The sequence below is a fragment of the Cygnus olor genome, chromosome 12 (genome assembly GCF_009769625.2).
Source record: "Cygnus olor isolate bCygOlo1 chromosome 12, bCygOlo1.pri.v2, whole genome shotgun sequence".
Taxonomy (NCBI): Eukaryota; Metazoa; Chordata; class Aves; order Anseriformes; family Anatidae; genus Cygnus; species Cygnus olor.
In genome coordinates this window covers 10258061-10283943 of record NC_049180.1, presented here as the reverse complement: position 1 = coordinate 10283943, position 25883 = coordinate 10258061, and the positions used below count along the sequence as shown (strand labels likewise).

The window sequence follows — 25883 nt, the reverse complement described above, 5'->3', positions numbered from 1 at the left end:
TACAATTTATATTGGGTGAAATAACAAAAATTATGTTCAGTACTTCTGCACAACCTGTTTATCTCAGAAGCTAGTAACAGGATTCCCTTGAAGTTCAGGCCTGTTTCCCTAAAGGTTCAGAGGAAACTAAAATGTTAAATACTGATACCCTAAACTGTCACTCTTTGTAGGACCAATGTATGACTTGACCTTCTGTAAAGAATCAGACTGATAAAGTCCAAGAATGGGCATCCCAATAAATTTCTTCAGGCTTTTTCAGAACCTCAGCTGCAGTAAATGGATTTTTTTAGCCAAAAATAAAAAAAAATAAATTAAACAAACAAACAAACAAAAACACCACAGAATTTATCTGGCATTAAATGGGATGGAAGGGAGAAGTTAATAAAACTATATGATGATTCACCTGACTCTTTTGGAGGAGGGTGAGTTAGAAGGGAAACACTGTTATTGTAAGATGCCAAATCTTACTGTGCATATATTGAAAAATTAGAGCATGGAAACTTTCTGCTCAGATTTTAAGAACTAGTTTCAGTGACATCTAAAAACGTCATTGCACGTTGGGCCTTACCTTCTCAAGTCAACAGAGAGACTCAAGTCAATTTTGACAAACCCTCAGCCAGGCCCTTTCAGACTGTCTTTCTCTTAGACTTACCAGTTTTACTTAGCCAGAAGAAAGAAAATTTCTAGAATTGCAAGTGTCAGAAAAACAGAGGCCACAAAATGTACTTTAGCATTTCTCTCCTTGGTATTCAGATACTGAAGGGAGAAGATGATTGAAAATATAATAAACATAAATAACACAACTCCTAAACCAAAATAACACCCTAAAAAAGCAACAACACACTCACATACCCTCCGTCCCCACAAATACTCGAGGTAGCTCCCTTTTGCAGGAAGAAAAAGAATTCTCTTCCACAGGTAACAGCAACAGACCTCTATAGGCACTGACAAACAATGGATGAACTATTAACTACTCAAAAGTCATTTTGCCAAGGTCTCATTTCCCATAATAAGCTGCACACACTGACAATATTTATGAAGTGTCCATTAATAAAAAGGTTGTATTTAAAATTACTACACTGATAAAAAATTATTTTCCTTTTTAACATGCAATGCTGTCCTCCCCCCCTCCTTTTTTTTAAGCCAAGGAGGAGGATTGTAATTAAAAGACAAAACGCTATGTAAGGCTCCAGTAAGAAACCTTTGAAAAGCACAGAAAGAAACGCTCTAATGGTCTCCTTCTGTGTGTTAGATCAACATTACGCAGATGGGATCAACTACCCTTTCCATCTCCATATAAAGTAAAAATCAAATTTGTCTTGGCCAATAGGGAAAAATGATTAATATCATTGAACCTCTGTCAAAATATTTTGTGTTCCACAGATCAAAGGAATACATACAGTATGCAAACCTGTTCTACTAGTAAAAAAGAATGTTTTTGCTGGCACAGAGCCACTTTCTATTTTCTTGCATCGCCGAGTGACTTTTTTTCCTCCTGTCAACTGAGATCCATGCAAAATTGTTCTACTGCCTCCTGACTCACTGTCTGTATTTCTGCCTGTTTGCAACAGGCACAGAAATGTAGTTCCATACATTCACTCCAAATCAGAATTATTCATCAACAATGTAAACTTGGCATAGCCCATCCTATTTAAGGTCTTTCTACTTTTTATTGCTGAATCTGAAATGTGTTAAATTAATGTTTACAATTATTTTTTACAAAATAAAACCACAGTTTTTCATATATATATATATATATATATATTAATATTCTCGATGGACTAAAACACAATTTGAAATTACATCTGAAATACAGTAATATTCATCATTGGGGCAACTTATTTTTAAATTGAAAACTCACTTATTTAAGAATGAGAAAAATAGGTACAATTATTAGTTAGGAAAATATCTGTAAAGTCTTTCAAAAGACTTTGGTTTTCAAATACATATTAATACATTTATTGTGAATGATTTTAATATTTATGCATTTTGATTTTTGAAAATGATAAGCAAAACAAGCCACAATAGCTGAACTGACCTTAGGATTTTCAAAGATTCATTAGGAGGTATGCATATAATTCCATAGTATGCATGTAATTCCACAAAATAAGTGATAAGGACAGACTCCTTAATTTCCTTCTGTCTACCTGAAAATTCAAACCCATATATTTATCTGATAGCTTTGGTATACCTAAAAGGGAAATCACAACTATCTGCAAGAGTGACATCCTACACCAAAACAGGACTGAGATAACCACTGCATTCTATCATGTCAGTGATGCATGGAGCAAAAAGTGCTTAAAAGGACAATGAGATAATAAATCATAAACATTTATCCTCTTCTGCTTTTAGTCCACAGGCTTAAAAGCATGAGAAGAGAGCTTTAACTTCTTGGACCATAAACACTCAAAACAGACCGTAACACCTTTTGCATCTGCTTTCATATAGCTCAAATTTAACCAGTGTAAAGGATCTTTAGATTCAATTGCTTTCTAAACATATCTTGACCACTTAAAAGGCAATTTTTCAAGAGCCAACTATATAGCTATGAAGACCAAGCTGAGACTTGAGTTGTAGAACAAGTCATTCCAAAGACCTTTGAAAGTGGATGCCATAAAATTACCTTAGTTCCAAAAAGGTGAGAGAATAGCCCAAAGATTTGCTCAGAGCATAGCAATCCCAACGATTGGTGTTTTTCCCCCAAATAAAAGACTATAAAATGGTTGTCTTTCAGATCTGTCAGAAGCAGTTATGCCTCAAAGTTATATTGGCTGATTTATGAACTTCTGTATCTACACAATATTGAGTAGACACTTCAGAGAGAACCCACTGTATAACCCTTCTGCAACAAAGACTTGTGCAGGACAGACCACATATCTCTTTTTGTTCAAAAGGGTAAGAAAGGAAGGAAACAAGATCATGTTTTCCAAGAGACAGCCCTGTCGTACTTGTTTATCATGCGTGAACCATTCCAAATAGAAAAATACCTAATAAACAGATTTCTTTCGGACAAAAAAAGAAATTAACAATGGTTTTGAGGAATAATTGCGGGGGCTGCTGAAATGACTATGGATAACTCATGCATGAAGTGAGAATGTCAGTTGTAACGTGCAAACAAATTAATCACATTCAGTACTGGATGACTAAAAAGAGACTGGAGTCAAAAGTATTTTTTTGAATTTTGTGATAGTACCCAAGTGCCTTCCAAATAGACATGAATTCATCCTTCTTTCCAACTACTAGTAGTGTAAAGATCTGAGAGAGAGGAATATTAAGTAACTTATCTCCATATGCATTTTGAAGCCTCTGGTATAACAGAGATTTCCAAGTCTTAAACCAGAATCTTAAACACATTTTATACAAAACCTTAACATGAAAACAGCTTTAAAATGCTTAAATTATACCGTTGTAAAGATGAATTTAATAAGAAGAAAAAATGTGGTGCCTTCTGCCAGAAATAGATTTCATGATCAGTTTAGTAGCCACACTGGCTACTGAATGAATCTGAAGTATATTTTCAACCACTAATGTCCTTTACAACTTAGCTTTTCTCTACACAAAATATCACTGTTTTAACTGTAGTTGTTTGGGGATATTCCAGGTCTGCAAGAACATTCTCTTCCCTGTTATAATGGATCAAATATATGCTGGTTGTGAAAAGAAACAAATTACCAACTCTCCCTTGAACACTGGTCCAACAAATGGTCCTGCAAATTTTTGGAAGATGGAGTTCCGGGAAACTTTGCTGAATATTCTTAAGATGACTGCTCTGCTCTTCCACTATGTGAGAGAGAGGGTTTTTTCTTATCCCTAAAATGACTGTCTTCAGTAAGCGGTGATTCACTGAACTAGCCCTGAAGCTGCCTTTGGAAGCTCAGTATTCAAAAACCATCTGTGCCAGCAAGTACCAGGAGAGGGCTTTCACTTGATATTTAAACAAATTATACCCTCAGATATTTCAAACATATACTTTATATTTATGTATTTTGGGATACTAGCCATAGGTCTTAATGAAAAGCCAAATTATGTTATTAGTATTATTGTTAAACAAATAAATCAATAAAAATACTTGCACTTAACCTCCACATTTTCATTCTGTAGACAAATATGAGGGACCGTGAAATATGGAAATTTTGCATTAATGCCACCTTAGCACTACTCAAATATTTAACTTGTAAAGCTATAAGCCTTGTGATGGTTAATTCTGTTCTTAAAGCTTTAACTCTTACAATTACATCAAACTATTTCAGAAATGAAAACAAATTTTAATACTAATTATTAAAAGCCTTACAATTCAAGAAAAAAAGCTTCCAAAATTAAGCTGAACAGATTCAAAATCCAGAAGGTAAATAAACATGTCTCAAAATTTATTGTTTTTACTCTGACAATGGAGGTGCTTAAACGATACTAACTAAAGAACTTCAACAGTTGCTGTCCTCCCTCTCCTGCATATGTCATCCCCTGACCTACCTTTGCCTTCCACTGCTCCATACCATCACAAACACTAAAAGGACCCACACAGCAAACAAAAATTGGGCAGGACCACTCCTAAACGCATAACATGTTTTAGGAATGTTAGATACTTAATCTGACAACCCTGCATTAAATAGCAAAAAAGCAGTAACATCTAAAGATATTTTCCGATAATTTTGCCTGGTATCATTAAATAAAAGTATAAGATTCTGAAAATGCAATATTTTATACTTCGCAATACAGAGAAGCTGAATTCTTCCAAAGGTATCTCATTTCTCCTTCTCTTTCACTCTTGATTTAAACTGCATTATAATAATAAGCAGGCTGAACTATAGATGGAACTACTGCCTGCTACAGAGGAAGCTGATTCTAGCAGACTACCTAAAATACAAGACAAGAAAGGTAGCAAAAAGTAAGCAAAGGAGAAGTAAGTGATCTCAAGTTAGCTGCCTCTGCCTTGTTGTAGGTTCCTTTTCCAGTGCTCAATGGGCTCTAGGCCAAACTACTTCTGCAAGCTAAGCAGAAACTATTCCCTTTTTGTTGTTGTTAGGTTAGCTTTCTGCCAATTTATCAAATGGAAATGGTTTAGCACAGACCAAGAGCCAGAACCAATGAATGGGAAGTGGTAGGAATGCACTACTAGGGACTGGGAGAGAGATCACAGTCAGATTAGCTCAGGCTACTGTGTAATCACAGTCTGAAACTAGTTACATATCTGGTGCCAGTGCTATTTGAGGACACCTCACCCTTCCTCATCCACTTTTCTCTAAAATATTTTTTCCCATTTTTTGGAAAGCAATCTTTCATACGGCTTCATTAAAGAACGCATATAATGGAAAAATAACTTCACCCCAATACTGATAGTGTTCCATCTCCCCAAGTAAAGCTAATCCAAAAAAAACAGCTGTACTAGCACAGAAGAGGTAACTCGTGGGCCTGGTCTTGATAATTTAAACTAATCCTGCCATTAGAAAAAAATTTTTTAAAAAAATAAATATATATATATATATATATAAACAGCTATGGCCTGAAAAGATGGAAAATAGTCCAAATGAGATCCAAAATTGTCCAAGTACACGACAAAGAACAAGTTTAGAAAAAACTATTTAACAAAGTGCTGGTAGAAAAATACTTGCAATTATGACCACAACTTTTTTTTTCACATTTATAAAAGCTGTATAAAAATCATTTCTGTGTTTACAACAAACAGTACTTGATCACAGAAACACCAAGCTTTTCCATCATCTTTTTCTCTTAAGCAAAATAATCATTACTACTCCCTGATTTGACCTCCTGCTCAGATCAAAAGGGTATTATTAAAAAGATCAAATTTCCAAAGAGAAATTGTAAGCTAGTATTTCTGTTGAACCAAGAAGCTGGATTGAAATCCAATACTTCTCACTGAAAAAATGTCCAATGTGACTAAGCAAAATATCAAACAGGAGTTAGTTCAGAATAGGAAAAAAAATGCAACATCTGAAATATGGAGGGGTGGGATGGTTTGTAAATGGTATCTCTTTGGATCAGCACATGTGCAGTGTTCCAGCTGCAACAGAAACAGGCGTATACGTCAAAAGACATTAATGAGGAGACCAGCAACTTGATTGATATGAACTGGAGAGCTTTTGACAAAAAAAAAAGGGGGGGGGGGAGGGAGGCCAAGAAACCTCTTGCCGAGTTGGACCTTGCTAACAGAGATTATAAACAGCAGGACTTCAGAAGCTTAGAAGTTGCTTAGAGAAGGGTCACAGACTACTATGGAAGTCAGGCATCTCAAGGTGGAAATTGGGTTAAGAGGACATCTGTAAGACAGAACAGAGTCTTACAATAGCTTTCTATGCTGTGTGTAAAGCTTCAGAAGTCCAAAGAAGAGAAATCAGGCACAAATTTCCAGTACCTTTTAGACTGAAATTTTTTTGAGGAGTTTTTATTGTTTATTTCTGCATCACAGCCCTAATGAGTAGCTCAGAAGATTAACAGAAAGGGAGCACGTGCGTGCATGTGTGTGTATGTGTTCTAGCAGCCAACTTGCATGACACAGCTTCTACAATGCTTTAAATTCTAACCCCAGAAAAGACACAGAATAATCCAGATACAGTCTCCAAGTCCTTGAAATCAGCTTGCAGCCAGACACTAGTGTGAGTTGGCCAGCACGGTTAGAAGCTAGGAGAAGGGAGCAATTCAGTCTGAACTGGCAGAACCACAGAATTCATGACTCCAGGAAATTCATGTATCAGAAGAAGCTTCAAGGATAATTTGCCAGTTGAATAACAGAGAAGTTCAATTAAATTTGGGCTAGGGGAGCAACAGAAGGAGGCAAAAAAATCTCTGATGGCCTTTGGAATTTGCCACAGACCTTTATCTTGCCTTTGAAGCTGTGCACCAGAAGAGTAAGTACAGAGAGACAGAAGCTGTTCATCATAAAACCATTCATTTATAAATATATATATATAAATGAATAAAATATTTCAACAAAGGTGACCACAATTTGGTTCATCATAGAATAAAAGCTTTTAAAATGATCGTTTTTTAAAACCAGAGCAATAGACAATAAAAATTAAGTTCTGATACTCAGAAAAAATATTTTTCCGGTCAAGTACGGACAAGTGGGAAATTCATATTTGTTAAATACTGAACAAATCCATGTATTATCAGAAGGCTTTTTTTTTTTAATGAATCTTGTGTGAAAGCTAATGCTATCTCTAACCAACTGAGCTTCTAATAAAAGTTTCTCTTGCCCTATTGCTGCAGGGTTTCTTATAGGTGCATTACAAAGAAAACATAATTCTTTATTGAATGGAAAAGCAGGTAGGAGATCAAAAGGAAGACAATGTAACAGGACAACACAAAACACAAGAAGCTCTCTTAGTCTGAAACACAAACTTAACCAGAAAACAGGAATATCTCCTACATATCTGAAGTCATAGGTCAACTTCAGAACATAAACAAGATTCACTTCTATTCCTAGCTCAGCTAATTCTTTAGCACTAATTTTAGCACATGAAAAGAGGGAGAGAACTCTGATAAAAGCTATCCAAAATGGGAAACAAAAAGGCCTTTGGAAATGCCTGGCATTTAGACAGTCAAATGTCTGAGCCAAAACTGTTAGTCAGTTATTCAAAACAAAATGTTTGCATTTTCCTCAGAACAGACATATAATAGGAAGAATTACTTTGGCTCCTATTGTGTAGGCATATTTAGTAGAAACAAAAGAAGCCCAACTATATATGTACCGTACAATGCAGTACTCTATAAGAGTTATCCAACATAACACAACCACATTATTACAGTTCTCCACCTTGGCTAACATATATCCTGCTTTTGAGGACTTTGCATTGCATTGTGTAGTATAACTATTTCTCCCTCTAACATGACAGGGAAGACATGCTAATAAATCTGATTCTATTTCTAGAGCACAGTATTCTTGTTAAAATTACATACAATTGAGCACGACTACAAACTCATCCTTGCAGTTGCAGGGCCATTCCGTAAAACGTTTTGACACATCTGTCACAGAACCACAGTTACTAGTATTAATATAAGATCTCAGTTCAAACTGTAAGCAAGACTACAGTTATGTTTTCCCAGATATTTTTCATGCCATGCTCTTTTTTCTATTTTCCTTTAGATTATAGAGAGAAGAAAACTAGAAGAAAAAAGACACTGAGCATTTTTAGGGAGAGACCTACATACTTCAGGTTTAGCTTTTCTTCTAAAATATTCTTTAAATACCTATTGAAAGATAACACTTGAAAATACAACTAAGAAAAGATGTCATTTTAACTGGCAAATAAGATAAACTGTACTCATAGTTATTCTAACTCAGTAATTTAGATCTCCTTTTCCAAGTTACACAGTTCACTGAAAATATCAGTATGCTGCATCTCTAGTTAGTCCTACTAACTTTTAAAAAACAGTTACTCCTACTGGCTTTTGAAATAACCAATTCTCCTATTCTGTGTATAAACACATACCTCTCCTCCTATGGTGAGCAGTCCAGGTGAATCAAGCTTCCGTTTCTTCCGGGGACCGATAGCCGCCAACGCAGTTAGATTAGCATCCCTCTGCCTCATTTGTGCAAGTTCTTGTTGCTGCATCTATTAGAGGGAGAAAAATCTGTTTAGATTTTATTCTGTTGTCATATCAAACAGAGTTATTCCCACACTTGGAAGCCCAAGTTGAAAGTCACGACATGAGCAATCACCACCAACAGTGCTATCATAGTCCTAGAAATACTACTTTAGCAGCTCAAACATACAGCCTTGTAGTAGAGTAATAAAGTTACAGAAGTTCTCTTGACTTTTCACAGGATTTCTACTTCCATATATCTCCATTCTTATCCTTGAAAACTGCCTTAACCAGTAAGTAAGTACTATATGCTAACCTATATCCCCAGTTTAAAATTGATAGGAAGAACGTAAATACCAATTCAAACCCTCAAAAAATGCAATACCTCACACATGTCCTTTCATCTCAGATGTATGTTGAATATTTTAACTAGACTTGATATTTGCTTTCAAAAAAAAAACAAAACTTATGTATATGACCTCTATCAGAACATTAGCAGAAAGTAATACTGAAACAAAAACCCTTCAAACTGAATTTATAACTGCTTTATAGGATTAGGATTTAGGTAACAACACATTCAATTAGTGTGAGGCTAAGGAAACAACCTGCCATTTGCATCATGTAACAGAGCAGCGTGCTACAAAAAATAAGATAAAATACTCCAGCTACCACATGATGAAAAGGTAAAATTGCATACCTGTTTTAATTGTGTAGTTCTTTTATAGAGTAAATGATAAGAGACATAGTTTCATGAGCTATATTACTTTAATAAAAATTCTGATAATTAATATTGCACAAAAAATACCTGATTAGGTAAACAGTATATGTTTTTAATCAGATAAAAAGCATTCCTAGTTCTTAGTAATAATTCTTACTATGTTCAAAACTTCGGGTTTGCAAAACCATTCAAAAAATTCAGAGGAAGTGTTTGTTAGCTAATCCCATGGACATCCTACCTCAAGAGAAATGCACAGAACACTACCTCAAGAAATTCAATACTGATAATAAAGACATTGCATGATACAGGCACAATTCTTCATTAAAATAAAACTTATCTGACAGATGTAGATAGAAGAATCTCAGCCACTACTTAAATGTGAGCTGCATATACAAGTGAGGCCTGAACTACCTTGCCAATGTCAAAAGGAAAGGAGGTTTAAGCAAAAAAGCACAGTGTATGGCATTTTTTCTCCATTCACTTCTGTGTAGAAAAAGCAGGTCTGCCTCATGACTCTTAATTAATGCATTTTTCAGCTTTATTCATTTACCAGTGGATTATTTTCATGTTCTTCAGAAAAAGCAAATTCAGTACATTTAGGGTTTGAAAACCCATTTTCACATTTTTATGCTACATATTTTTACAACTTCAGTTATTATCAGAACTGAAATGTAAAGTTATATACAAATAAGCATCTCACTTATCTACAGGATAAAAGAATTCCCTAAATACAAAAAAGAAACGCAGAAAAATATCTAAATAATAGTGCAAAGGTCTATACATACTTCTCTTTGCCAACTCACATTAGGTTTTTAGCTCCAATATCTTTGGCTCTCTTCCAGATTAAATGCCAGTTAGACAGACCTGCCCGCTTACCCTTTCAAGGTAGATAGCAACAGTGGTGAGCTCTAATCATTTACAAAGGTCATGATCGGAAGCTAGCCCGTAAGCAGTCATTTAAAATTCGATTGATCCCTATTTGTAGTCAGGGAAAGAAAATGGACATTTCAGCTGTATTGTAATTATGAGGCTTCAAGGCAACTGTAAATAGATGTGCAAATCCAGATACTGGCAAATACCTTAGAGAAGAAATTATTACTATAGTATAACATATATCCAGGAAAGGTTGAAGATAAAACTGCATATAAAAAAAGATCAATCATCTTTCTGCTAATTTGCCACGCTTGCCAGCCTATAAGGGTTATCACAATTATCAGAAGTCTGATGAATATTTAAGCTAGGGCCAACTGGCTTAGAGTGATCTCAGACGAAGTTGTAAAGTGGATGGCTTCACAGAATAAGAAATTTTGTAGCAGAGAAGTTTTAGTTTCCTGGGTGGTATGGGTCAGAAATATAGTCTGATGGATAACTGGTACAATAAAAAGGTTATATGAGTATCTTATCCAAAGTCAACACATTCAAACCAATAGTAAGCCAATACTTTGCCTATTGTCCTACCTGTACTGCAATATACATTGATTGTTTCAACATGTGATGTATGCACATAATGCCTCTGAAAGGCTGTTCTAAGAACAATTTTTGTTTTATTTTTGCACATGCTAATTGTGAAGCAAAACATGCCATTAAAACATTAAAAGCAAAACATGCCATTTCTCTAAATTCCATAGAATGGGATATATTCCGCCCTCACATAGAAAACTGCAAAGTTTCTGGTGCTGTTTTACCAAAACATGAAATAGATTTAAGAGTGTGCAGAAGGGTTTGCACTTGTTTATTTCTCAGGTTCTTCGTCCTTTATTTTTTATTCAGTGAGAAGAGCTAAAGATAGTTTGATATCAAATACTAATCTATGACAAATGTGTTGGCCCAGCACTTGCCCAAATAAACACGCATGGTTTTCAACTAACTAATTTACCAGATGACAGGAAACTTGGCTCAGCACAGAGCCAAAGGAGCTGGGCTGTTTTACTGACACCCAGTGTGAGTACTGACAAAACCTCTCCCTTCACTTCCCTGTGCCTCTCACCTCACTTCACCCAGCAGTTAAGATGATAAGCTCTCCAGATGCGGATCTCCTGTACTATGTGCCTTACTTATCACCTAGCCCTATCGTGACTAACAGGCACTACTTGAACACAAATAAGGAATATGCTGCCAGGTATAAAAACTCCAGATAAAAACACAATACAGTTTCTGATAGTCCACAGTTTCTGATAGTCCACAGTTTCTGTGGCTTTACAATCCACACTTTGCTGTACTACAATAGAAAATATAAACCTCCTTATATAAACCTTAATTGCTCAAAACATATCAAATATGTCAAAAACACATATGCATTATCAGTAAGATCATAGTATCCTTAAGTTTTATTACAGTTATGGTTGAAATGATGGAATACTTGATTGATACTGTATTATAAAAATTTTCATACCTCTTAAAAATTAGTTATTACTGCTGATTTTTTTAAAAGCTCATCTGAAGGCAGAGAATCATAAAATTACATTTAAAAATAATTGAAAGAATTATGATCCTGATTATCAAAAAATACATTAATCTTGCAGCAATTAGTGTACTCCAGCTGGCTTAAGGGAACATATTTGCACACTCACTATTAACTATCAACTTGCTTACAATAAAACAACTTTGCAGTTTATGGATAGTTACGAGCATGACATTTGACACAATTTCTGGATGATATTTAACATCTTGAAGCACACTAACCACCATTGTTTGCTTCTTCATTCCCCCATCCCAACTTTCTCGTGCTTCCATCTCCAAGTCACATACATACACCTATGTTTTCATACCCTACATCAGATTACTTCTACCAATCTCTTTCCTTCTCTACATCAAAAAAATATCACCAATTGTAGTCTTTGTATTTGGGGAAATAACCAAAAACAGTGTCTTGGCTTTAGTTCAAAAGAAGGGGACACTATACATGTCACAGAGATGTTCATACAACGTGGCTGCTGACACCTGACTCAACAGGAGTCTCTCAGTGAATTCAAGGAAAGATACAGGCTGTTTTTAACAGTGAGAAAACCTGATACGGTTATTGAAGGTATCTTGCAAAAGAAGTTTAGGAATAACCAAGGATTTTTGTGGGAGCTGTGTAATTAACATAGGACTAAACATTCTGCTTTAGTGTCAACAGAGATTTACATTTAAGATGTGCCTTGTGTACCACCATATGTCGAATGCATAACCCTGACCAGTGGAAGCTCTTTTCCCCAGTATGTTCTGGAACTGGGCTCTCTGCATCAAGTGGGAATAACTTTACAACCAGTTTTGCCCGGTTCCAAAGTCATTAGTGAATTTTCAGTGCTAAAAATAAAGTGAATTAAGTGTAGCCGTCTTCAATGCTTTTGTGATTTTAAACTAATTCTACAAGTACCTATGAAACTAAAGCTACCTAAGCTTCTTACTTTACACGGCCAGTGATATTTTAAAAGTAAAAAAGCAGCCTGGTGTTACAATAAAGTTCCTCTCTTAACTAAGCCAGTAAATAATTTCTAGATATTTAAACAAATGAAGCACCTGTTAATAACTCTACATCTTGATAAAATAAATTTCCTGTTAATTAACATGATTTAGCAGAAATTAATCTAACTCACTACATCAATGAACAAGATGCAACTGCTTGATAGCTGCATTCACACACACTGTCATTTTCATACTGGACTGCTGATGCAATATCACTCTTTAACTTCCCTTCATCCACAATTAATATGGATATATCAATAGCATATTAAAATTTCTGCCCTCTGGAAAGGAAGCAATGTTTCACTTGCAACTAATCAACAACAATTAACTTTTTTGAAAGTCAAAATATTTATCTAAAACACAGACAAATATTCCAATATATTATACAAGAAAGATGCTTACAAATGACATGTTGTTCTTTGCTTCTTATCTGCTCCAAATTTATTTTTAGCATACCACTTACTTACTGAGAAGTATTTCATTACTTAATTACTTGAACTTACAGAGATCCCTTTGATGAGAAGCACAGTGTAAGAATTAAATACCAATACTATTTCACACAATTAAAATTTCTTCCTTGTGTATGTCAGTATAACATTAAAACCACACAAAGAACACCATTTTACTACTTTAATAAAGTGAAGCTAACAGAGGTTCTAAAAATTTTGGTTTGTTTTCCTTAGCCCATTATTTGTTATGATACATTTAGGTATTTCAGAAAAGAAACGCCACAAGCCATATGCTACAAGGAAGACAACCATATGTCTATCTCAAGTATCAACATTCAAGCTTAAAAATCTAGATTTAATAACTTCCAAAACACAACAAGAGCACATTTAGCATGCTTTGTAAATCATTTTGGAACAGAAGCCAAGCATTTTCTTTAAGCTGTTTCTGCACTACAAGTCATTGTGAGAACAGTCACTGAGATATTAATAAGTAAATATATGGTGTTGGTATAAGCTCAGCAATACTTTTCTTCTCAAATTTTTCCTTCCACCAGCAGTTGTGGCAGTCCATGCAACCAGAAGAAACCACCTGTTTCAAAGATTAGTATGGATTCGTTTTCAAGATTTCTTAAAGACCTAAATCCTCCATTCATTGCTGTAATTAGTATTATAATAATCCACTTTTCTACAAGATCAGCTAAAACAGTAAGAAATTCAAGGAAGGTAAGGCTAGAGAAATAAATTATGTGAATTTGTTCAAGGAAACAATTTGGTCTGGAAAGACAATCATGAAGTAAATTCATACTTGGTATAAGCACCTATAGAGGTCAAACAACCTCTCCAGCCCAGAAAATTACATGGCCTAGCTGTGGCTGTGATCTGTACTGGAATCAGAGGAGTCATTTCCTTCAGTGAACACAAAAGTGAGTATTCCAAAAGAAATAAATCCATTCATATCAGCTATGCAACCATTCCAGTGAATCTCACTTGCTCACTTGAATCCACAGGAAAAGGAGTATCAAACCCCAAATGAGACACCAGGCTACATCAGAAAGACAGGAGCTGTTCAAAACCAGTACCAAAAGGCATCTGGAAATGAAGGCAAAATGTGCTCCAAATGGAGGGCAAAAAGTGAGCAAATTGAAATTACCCTTGCCTTAAAGCAGAGGCGTAGATGGATATGGGCCTGAGCTGTGGTCATTAAGGACTGCAGTAGGAGAGATTTCCTTCAGTGTGATCAGAAACAGGATGACCAGACCACTAATGACTCAAATCTACCCATAAATACCTTCAAAAATAAAAGGAAGAAGAGAGTGGCATCACATGAGAGACAGAAAGGTCAAGGAGGTGTTTCTCTAATTTCAGGTAGAAATCAGGGGTGTTTTTTGGCCTGGAAGGAAAATAACCCGGTGACAGAGAGAGACAGATGATTGTGGAGATAAAGAGGAAGGAAGAGCTTGAGGAGGTAGTCAAGTATGTTTAAATACCATCAATATAGGATTTGATAAGGGAATAGAAGCAGAGTTGTAAAAGTAAGTTTCTACAGTCACAGAGCCAACTCATCTTACAAAGAACTACACTATGGCTACTTACAATCCCCAGCATAGTTCAGAAATACAGCCTGAGAAGAAGAAAAGAGGACAGAGAAGGGGCTAATAGCCCAACAGAAACTATAAATATTGACAGACTGTAAACCGCAATCAAGAATGAAGACAGCCAGGACTGAACACTGAGCAGGAAATTGGCAACAGACAGCACTAAATGGCAGAAATGTTTGATGAAAGGAGGATCATATAAACAATGATTTAAGCATTGATTTCTAGCCAATAGGCATCAATGGAGATCCCTTCTAATTCCGTTTGCGATGGATGGTTTAATTCTTGATAACAGGGTCATATGCTGGGAAAAGCCTGCCTTAATTGATGGTCCTGCAGCATATATCTATCAGTCTCAGACAGTGATTGCACCCCCTGGAAAAACATCTTTTTTGCTGAGGAGAGCCTGAAATGTGGAACCATTATACATGTCCTAAGACGTCCATGACAGAGGGTGCAATTAAAAAAATGAAACTCATTAAAAATGCTGGCAGTAACCTCAACAAGTCCAGGACAATGATCAAGAAGGATCAGTAAACCAGTTAACCTCAGAGAGACAGTCTTGAAAAACAGCTAATGCCTGCAGAATGCCCACGCTAGGTTCCCTCCTCTCCTCTGCATTACCCAAGTCTCTAAAGGTCAACAGAACTCCTACAGCAACAACACCTGGCTGGTAAGAAACTGGCCCAAAGTAGCTAAAGTTATGAAGTGGCTCTGCAGTAATGCAACACAGAGAAGGTTTACACGTATAATAGCAAAACATACGCTGGACACGTCCTGTGAGACTTTCAAACAGTCACAGCTTTGCTAAACCATACCTAACTTTCTTCAATGTAAAGATAGATGCTACTTCTCCACAAGTGTACTCTCATCAGACAGTAAAACCTCCAATCGACACCTGTGATGGCTGCACATCTCTTTGAAGGAGATGAAGGTTTTTCTGTACTGGAAAAGTGGTGCGTGTATGCTTTTTCTCTTTCCCACACACTTAACAACAGTTGAAAATTATTGCACTGTGTTCCAAAAATCACCCTGGGCAAAGACTAAGCTGGGAACATTTCAGCCCCCAAGATGAATGTTTCTTAAAAATAATGAGCATACCAATACAGTTCTGGAACCTTAACTGGGGTACTTTTGACCAGGTGTATTTCCTGCAATAGACCTATCTTGTTTATTACTTTTAATCTTGTTATGTTCTAGAAGTTTGCTCAAAATTTCCATTAACATTTGCCCCATTACTTTTGAGAGAATGTGTTAAACTTCTGATATAGAAAATGCCAGGTGCATCCTGCCTTTTTTATTCTTCCCTGAAGACAAGCCTTAATCGTAATTTTCTCAAGTCATGTACATTATCTAGTTAAATATGATTTTTTAAATAATAATCAGTTAAACAATTTTATCTCCTCATTGCCCAATAATAAGTAATGTCAGAACTGATTTTTATATATATTCATACTTGTAGGTTTAATTTTCTTGCAAATCTTTTAACAGCTTACTCATAGCTTATAAAAAATCAAAAGCATGAAGAAATTATTTTGTCTCCAATGTTATTTTGTTCCCTAAATACTTTGAAGAAATGATCCTTATCCCACTAGTCCTTTTCATCAACTAACACTCTTCACGGATGTTTATGAACTACTTCTTGTTAAATTTATATGTTCTTAGTTGTTTGACTTTTTGGTCTTCCAAATACAATGCACTATTCTAATTTAACTTTAAACCATTTATTTCTGTAACTCTCCAAGCACTTCTTAAGCTATATTTGTAGTACCAGAATGCATAATAATGTGGGTTTTTTTTTTGAATAACCTTAAATATTCTAAATAAACTTAGAATAAATTTAGAATAATAGTCTTTCAGATTCCTCTAAAAGAGTTCTACAACAGTGTGCTTTGTGCCCTTTCAGTAACCTGATTCATTACAATTTTTCATTCCTGAAAATCTGTTGTTGAAGTTTCAGCACGTTTTGTCTGGTTTTGGTTAAACTATTCCTCGAACAACTTATCTCCAGTAGCACCAGTCCCGGGCTCTTATATATCAAGCTGGAGACACCCCTATTTTAAGCCCTTATATTTGCTAGGTCCCACAGTCTGCTTTGTAGATTTGCTGATGCAAACACAGATCATTTGAGGAAAGGGCTTCCGAGGGACAGATGAATGACAGAAGACAGCATTATTAGAGCTGGCAACTTTTTGAGATGTCTGTACTTAGCTGTAGTAAGATCAGAAGAAGTTCTGAAAGAATCTCCCTAAGATTTGTTATTCTATTTTTTTGTTATAGGTCTTCATTTTATTTTGGATCAACTCAACAAGACAATTACAAATGTTCTCAAACTGTTTTTCAAAGGAAACTAAACATATTTGTGCAGTCTGGGCAGACAGAAGGAATGGTAAGAATACCACATTCAAAAACTTTAACAATTCACTTGCAGGTTCCTGAATCCAAGTGCAAGCAAGAGATCTTCACTCCTGGGACACTGACAATAAATTTAAGACCTTCTCCTAGTGTTAATGTAAATGGGGGCTACTACCCTCTGAGATTTCTAGAATGTTGTCCTTTGCCCCTGAAGTGAGACATGATGGGAGGATTCCGAAACTGATGCTTTAATGAAGATCATGGAATATAAAATGAAGTGAGAATCTATATAAATGATGGTCATGTTCATAGTTACAGACTGGAGTTGAAGAGACCAGCAAACCTGTTGAGCTGCGGTTTCTGTTAGGGAGATGTGAGAGAAGCATGGGGTAGGGTATACTTGGATAATGGGGTAACTCAATTAAGGGAAGTGATGAAACATGATTTGCCTTCTTTAGATCATGCACTGGAAAATATGAGGCTCTGATGAACCTCTCAACCAGGCTTTCTATCAACTCCCCACACTTGCAGCTGGAGTGCATGCATTAACTCCCAGAGGCTGGGCCACCTAGTAGAGTTTTACTGTAGAGTTAAAGGTTATATGAGGGCATATATCAATTGCTCTATTTTTAGATGATTAACTATTCCTGAAATAAACATTTTGGAAAATATCCTTTAAAGAATCTTTCATTATATCTGAGTAATACAACAATGACTTGGACAGTAAAAACTCTCCATAAAACACCAAAAACATGGGGAAAGTATGCTCTTGGTTAGTTTGTCCATGGAGCAAACTGAAGGCTGAGGTACACAGGAAGACCTCAACTTCAGTATGTCACACCGTAAAAACGTGAGTTAGCCCATTCTTCAAAATAAATTATTTCTGTTTTTTTTTTGGTAAAATTTCTCGGCCTGTATCCCATTACTACAAAACTTCAGAATAACAGAAAGAATAGCTAACCAGAAATTCTGGTAAGAGGCTCTAGCAACTAGATTATTCCAAAAGAAAATGTCCAGATTTTGATACAAGTACTCTACACCATTCTTATGGGAAAGCTGTCTCTGAACTGCCAGTTTCATTTGAGGAAATGAGGTAAATGCAGCAATCTACTAAAAAGCATTTGGCTGTAATAAGTAATTTTAATCAAATAGTTGGAAAGAATGTGATTGAAGTTAATTTCCAAAGTGTCATAAACAGATGGGAAATGGGCAGAATGGAGACTAGTTGTGCACTTTTAACACAATATCCTTTTTTTGCAGCCTGGATCGTGGTTTGATCAAGTCTAAGTGACATGACAAAAACAATTTTAATTTATTCTGAAACTATATTCAACTAAAGAATACACAGTATAGCAAGTATGCTGCTCTGTTCAAAAGTGAGATTTGAGGCAGAGCAGTGTGAGGAACAAAAATAGCCAGACACCCACCTTCTTTTTCCCCTGAAAAGTTGTGGGGGTAGTACCGGGGGTTCGCTTGCACAATGGAAGTTCCACTGGGGATGCAAAACAAGCTTGAAATTTAAATAATCTACATCTTTTCTATTTTAGATTTAACTACAGCAAAACCGCTACTTCTCATTTCTCCTGCAGATCAAGGGAACAAAATACCAGTGTGGGGACAAAATATTTCAAGCAATTTTTCATACATTGACAAGTAGTAAATTAGGGAATCTTGTAAGTACAATACAGTAGTCATCCCCTTCTATTGATCACATATAATTTACATCTTACAAAGATGTGAATTCTTGCATTCTCACTCCACAAGGAAAATCTCAATGATTTATTCATTTCAAATAAAAAATAGAAGGTAGATGAGAAGAATTACTTCACAGGCTGCAGCCTTCTCAGGGCACTAGTGCTAGGCTCTTCTTTCGCACTGCCCGAAGGGCCTTTGTGTGCAAGTCCCTCTAATTAACAAGGTGAATCATGCAGCAGTTCCCTAATTAGCGAACATGACAAGCCAATGGAAACAAGCAGACAGACCTGGCTTACAGATATGGTCAACAAAAGACACAGCAACATGCCATTAAAAAATGTATATTTCATGTAAATAAAATACAAAAAGTAAGAGAACTAGTGTAATACCTAATTTTCCTTTTCATGTTTTATGCTTATACCTCGTTTATTGCAGACATAAATAACGACACAATAAATCAAGGTTTCCAACTGCAAGTCACACCACCTCTCCAAAATCAAAGAGTAGCTACCTACATGAATAAGCATCTGCTTAAGGGGCATTATTTGTTTTCTCTCTTGTTTTTCTGCTTTAAAGAATTGCAGTTACATTAAGCTTAGCACTTTAAGAATACCTTAATTAATTCATTTTATTCAAAGTCAATTTTTCTTGAAAACCTTTATCACTAACAGATGAAGTTAATGCAATAGTTGCACTATTATTTACATTATAAGAATGCCTACATTCCCAATACGTAAGAATCCTTAACATTTATAGAAGGATAAATAAATAAATAATAATCAAAGAATCAAATTTGCATTAAAAAGAAAATGAGATTATCTAAAATGTAGCTCCTTACATTCACCTGTTCTAGTAAGATACTTTTCAATCTTTCTCTCTTCCTTCTGGTTTTCTGAAAAATATTCTCCCAGTCTCCAAAATAACACATTGGGGGTTTAATTCATTTTCAATTTATTTCAATTGAACCTTTGAATTAGATGATTTTAATGATCTTGCAACACATTAGAACTAAGATCTGTGTCACCACCAGCAGAATATAATTCATGACAGAAGAATGCCACTATATTCTTTGCTCTTTATTCCCTGACACAGTAAAATAAGTAAGGAAAACTATAGACCATGCCCATATAAGATGTTACTCTTCCTCACAATCTTGGAAACAAGTATTTCAGACTTTCCTCTTCAAATTGAGTAAAATTTCCTTACATTCTAAAATTGTTGTTTAAAATACTGATGTCTAAAAAACCTCACTGTTCTGACCAGAGCAGTTTTATAAGTGTGGGATTAAAATACTTGCCCAGAAGTAATAATGGTTCTAAATGCCTTTAAAAGTTCTCTTTGGGCTATAAATTTGAAGAATATTTAATGATGTTCTAGTATGAAACTGATTTACTCACTTCTGCTTCAAAGCAATTTTAAATTCAGTGGAAAATATTCACAGCAAATATTATCAGAGGTCACAAACAGAAAGCTAAAATCACTACAATCTATCTGTTGTGTTCAATTTTTTCCCTTAGTACATGTGAACTTCCACTAACTTCTCTTAGATCCTACTCAACATAAGCATTGTTAGGACAGTGCAGAACAGCTTTAAATGCAGGCTGGAAAGTATTCTCTTTTAACATCAAGGCACAATGGATAATCTGCTAACAACTGAACTATGATCTGCCATATGCACAGAGGAAGTATTCAGCAAACAACCTGTCACAAACGCTTATTGTTTCAGTAACCAACTCACCAAAGGACTCCGTTTTATAAAATATATTACGAACTCGGACTACGAACAGGAAGACAATTTATTATCAAAACCAGCTGTAATTAGATGTGAAACTACTGCAAAAAGACAAAAGATTTGGTGCATTAAAAAACTTTACATTTTTTGAATCTTAAATAAAATGAAAGTAAGGAGATTGGAAGTGTATGCTAAATACGCAACCCTACAAACTAATCCAAAATCACAACGTTTTGAGTTGATTTTTCAACAAAATGTATAAAGACAGATTATTTTATATATATAATTAAAAATATTTTGCATTTAAAAAAAAATGTTAAATGTAGCTAACAACAACAAATCATAATTGTCCACAGCAGATGTTTTGATATGAGATCACATCTAATATGAGAGGGTAAAATGCTGTTTTGAATACTGTCACTGATATCAGTAGACTTATTCCAGTGTTGCTGCAATGTGATAGAGAAGAATTCATTTTCTAATATTTTAAATGTTAAGAACAGACATTTTAAAAGTGACAGGGGCAAAAATGCACTAAGAGGCAAACAAGGCAAAAATAGTAATCTCAGACAAAACAGGCTATTCTACTGTTTAGCACAGTCTATCACATGATCTCCGTATTTCCAAATGATGGCAAGAATGCTAAGCCAGGCATCTCCTCCTCCATTGGAGCATCAGATTTAAGGGGGTTGTTTTTCAAATTTCAGTACTAACCAGAGACAATCTCTCCATAGAGACAGATGGATAGATGAGCATTTTTAACTGAGGAATTATTTTTAATGCCTCAGATAAAATTACCTGAGAATATCTGTGAAATGCATTCATTTACTTTTGGTATAGCTGAGCAGATCACAGACACCACCATATATATTAATCATCATGGAATCATCAATTAATACGACAAATTAAAGAAACATGCATTTTGATAATGCAACAATTTACAAGATATTTTAAAATGTATTACAATTGCTCTATATCCAACACATCAAAACCCACTGAGCAGAACACTATCATATTACTGAAATCCCACACTTCCTGCTGAGCATCATGACTGCACACAACACACACAAAACTTCAACTCACCAGTGAAGTATGTTTTATGTCTATATAAATGACTAAGATTAAACTTTGACAAAACTGAAATTAATAACTGTTCTCTGAGAACCCTGCCAGAGTTTCTCATGACCTCAAATTACCTTTCTCCTCTGAGATAACATCTCTAGTACAACAATCCAGAGCACAGTCTGACTTCTGTATCCTAAAATAAATTTTTAACCTAAGACTAAGTCAGAGTATTTTATAGGGTTATATATATTTTATATATATATATATATATTATAAATATATTTTATATATTTATATTTATAACCCTATATTTTATAGGGTTAGCCAATACAGCTTCATGTTCTTTAGATGTCTTCCATGCAAGCTGGAAGTCTCTATCACTTCATCTTGCTGTCACCTCAGATAATTAAAAAGGTAAAACAGATGCAAACATTTTAAAGTGATACTCCAGTGACAATTTATATTCTTAGAGGGAAAAAATCATCCCATATTTATGTTTTCTCATACACACTAGTAAACAATAGATTCCCTGAACATACTGCTTAAGGAAGAAAAGCTAGCAACTGCTAACAACAGCCCATTATTAATACAAAATTCTTTTGTTGAACACTGAACTTAGTCCTCCTCAAAACAGGAAGCTGAAAGTGTTTTTAATTAAAAGAATTAAACAGCAGCATAGACAGTGAAGTAGTACTGCATATTCAATAACCTTTTTAATTACTACCTGTCCCAGTTGGACACAGCAGATATCCTATATATTCTACAGGTACCCTGTACTGGGGAGCCACTCACACTTATCCAGAGCTGGCAGATGTCAGCTAGAGCCACAAAGCCCTGGACTGCCTTAAGACCAAGACCACCTTATGAAAACTTGTCCAGAATTTAAACATAGTCCTAAAAATGGTCTCTTCTAAAATTATAAATCAACAGGACTAACCAGACACTTTTTCCATCTCATCATTTACTTCTCTGCTACTAGGGAACAGGCAACACAATAAAGGACACAACCTTCTTGCTAAATTCTTAAGACACAGAAATGTTAAAATAACAAGATTATTAATACAACAGCAAACCACTATTTGGAAAGGCCAAATGAGTTTCTGAGGGAAAAAAGAAGAATTCTAGAATTTTCTCCAAGTGTTTACATTTAAACAGGATCAAGAAAACAATTACTACTAAAAATAAGATTTGAAAAGAAATAGGATAATTTTGTCTATTTCTCATAAAAATATTCTCATCAATTGAACTTTTATTACGTTTCTTATAAAGTGAACATTCATAGAATCATAGAAAAATTAAGGTTGGAAAAGACCTTCAAGGTCATCTGGTCCAACCATTCCCCCACCACCAATGTCACCCACTAAACCATGTCCCTAAGCACCACGTCCAACCTTTCCTTGAACACCCCCAGGGATGGTGACTCCACCACTTCCCTGGGCAACCTGTCCCAATGCCTGACTGCTCTTTCTAAGAAGGAATGTGTCCTAATTGTTTTAACTGTTGAAGAGTAGTGCTCTTTGTCCAATTCTTTGTTTTAATTGTTGAAGAGTAGGGGCATGACATTTCCATTTTTCCACTCACCATGGACATCGCCTGACTGCCAGGACTTTTCAGCTATGATGGAGAGAGGCTTGGCAACTCCATCAGCCAGTTCCCTCAGGACCTTGGGATTCATGTCATCAGGTCCCACAGACTTGTACCTGTTTAGATTCATCAGGTGGTCTCGAATGTGCTCTTCACTTACAGTGGGTGGGACTTTGATCCCCCAGCCTCCATTTATGGGTTCAGGGAAATGAAAGACTTGGGAAGCCCACCTACCAGTGCAGACGGAGGCAAAGAAGTTGCTGAGTACCTCCGCCTTCTCCATGGCTGTTGTTACCAATTACTCAAATACAGAAACTCACTCTTAACATAAGAAATTAGCCAGCTATAATCACTTACAAGCTACTATTTTCACCCCTCAGTCTATTTTAACAAACGTTAAAGGCGCATGGTGGCCCTTGGGGACTCCTCCTGTCACCCCAACGCAGCAGCCCGAAGGAAGCTGGGTCCTCTCTTGTGCTCTTCCTTGAGGCTCTGTGCAGAAGGGCTGCCACCTCTCGCACAAGGGCTGGCGGATGGGAAAGAAGCACTCACACAACCCCCGAGAATCGGCAAGAGTTCTTTATTGCCGAGTGTTTGGTGGCTCCAAGCTAATGCTTGGGATGGAGCCTGAGCGACGATGAGTAGGGAGCTCACCGGGCCCTGCTGCGAAGCTGTTGGTGTTCTCCGATGGCACAGAGCAAAGACCTGCCGGGGTAGTCCCAGGTCTGATGTGGCCGAGGTGGATCCACTTCCATGGGTTCCTCCGCATCTTCTTGTGGACCCACCTCCATGGGCTCCACGGTGTTAGGCAGGAGGACAAGCCAGTCCTTGCCTGGGACTGCCCACATGGGATGCCTTCCATCAGGAATATTTTCAGGCCAGGGTGCCGAACCAGGGGGTCTTCCAGTTCGACGTTTAGGCCCCATGCCACTGTCCAGTTCATTTCCAGGCATGGATTCAACGCTGTCGTCTGTTTTACAGCCATGGCTGGGTCCCACGCTGTATTCTGGCCGATAGGCACACCTCTGCTCCCCACAGCTGTCTGCCTCATGCTCCCACCTTCGCTGCACACCACCACTGCACCACTGGTTAGGCCCAGGCCCCCTGTCGCTGCATGTTTGAGGGGCCGGCCTGTTCCCCACATCGCTGCGGTGCCAATGATATCAGTGATACGTGCCTGTGGGCCGGGCACCAGACATCCCCCAGGCACTGGTGTCTTTTGTGCCAGAGGTGCTTTCCCTCTGCCCATGACACACCTTCCTCTCGTTAGCTGCCATCCTTCTCGGTGCTTCCTCAGACCATTTCGCTCTCCTCACACCGAGGAGGGCTGCCGCCCGCCTTGCTCCTTCTCTAGCCTTCTTCCTGCCACGTACGCTGGCTCTCAGAGGACCGAGTAGCTGAGCAAGTGGCGGGCCAGCTGGAGGGGGGCCTGTTTTATAGGGCCCAGGGCAAAGGCGGGGCAGCAGTGGCCACTGTGACCTCAGCAAGCCTCTGTGATGCCCAACATGAGTGGCCCAAAGGCAGCTGTGCTGGGAGCAGCCTGGAAGATGCCCTCACGTGGAGGAAGGAGGAGGGCTGGGGGTGCTGAGGGCCCCTTTTCTGGGGCTGGCTCCCCCAGGCCATTTGGCTTGCCAGAGAGAAAGGCTGCCCTATGCAATCCTGCCTCAACCCATTTTTCTTCAGATCTCCAAGGGTTAGAATCTCTTGTTAACAAAAGAAATTACATGTACTGGATTATTTCGTGTATTGTTTACAGACGTTGTGAATTTTCCTCTGGATCTATTAATATTCTCAACTTCAACTATGTAAGCATCTGCAAATTTCATCACAAAGCTGTTTTCCTTTCCTTTGCATTAGGAGGCTACTCAAATTCAGCTCTAATGCTGTTCTTTCCAGTACTGCAGTCACTTATCAATTGCATTTTGTTCTACCATCCATTACAATTTCACATTCTAGTTATAGCCCCAAATACATACGTTCTACCTCTGTACTGTCTTCCTGTACACAATTAACACCTGATTTCAGTTTTTATGTTGTCTAATTCCCTGTTTTGCATATTTGTATACCTTCTTAAGGCCTATTTGCCTTGTCTGACATGTTTGCCAGATATGAGCACTTCTTCCAGGATTTATTCTTACCTTTTGGGAAATTATTAGATTTTAATGCAGCTTGACATTTGAATACAACCTTTGGCCATGTAGGGTGAAAAATCTTTTAAATCATCACAAGACTGATATGTCAAAAAAGAAGATTAACAAAGATTTTCAGAAATCTACATGTTGTTGCTTCTGTTTCAAGAATTCAAGTTTTTGTTGTGAATAAAAGTAGATTTACCAGTTGTAAAGGGAAAGGACACAGAAGTGTAAGGAAACATACTCTGTACTTCAAATTGCCAATGCAGGTTTTTGCATGGCTGTGCAGAGTCAATAAACCTAGGAACTGTAATTGCACCATACTGTTTTTCAATTTGCTTCACTTCAGTCCTAGAGAATACATAGAGATATCAGCTTCAACGTAACTATAACACCTCAGTGTACAGAAACTCATAGGTACAAATATATAACATACTTTCCCATTCTAGAAAATCCCATTCACAACTTTCTAACCATTTCCAAGAAAAACTAGAAGTTAGCCACAAACTCAGCAACAATTTGACATTAAATGAAAACAAAGGTCTTACCAATCCTTACTCAATGGCCTAA

At 36.6% G+C, this 25883-nt stretch overlaps 1 protein-coding gene across 1 annotated transcript in view; it reads right to left on the bottom strand.

Annotated features, from left to right (window-relative positions):
• LOC121076953 (transcription initiation factor TFIID subunit 4-like) overlaps positions 1-25883 on the bottom strand; it is a 147644-nt gene that overhangs the window by 39995 nt on the left and 81766 nt on the right. Inside the window, exon 14 of the mRNA XM_040571616.1 lies at positions 8448-8570. Coding sequence (XP_040427550.1) covers positions 8448-8570 — 123 coding nt within the window. The remainder of the gene's footprint in view (positions 1-8447; positions 8571-25883) is intronic.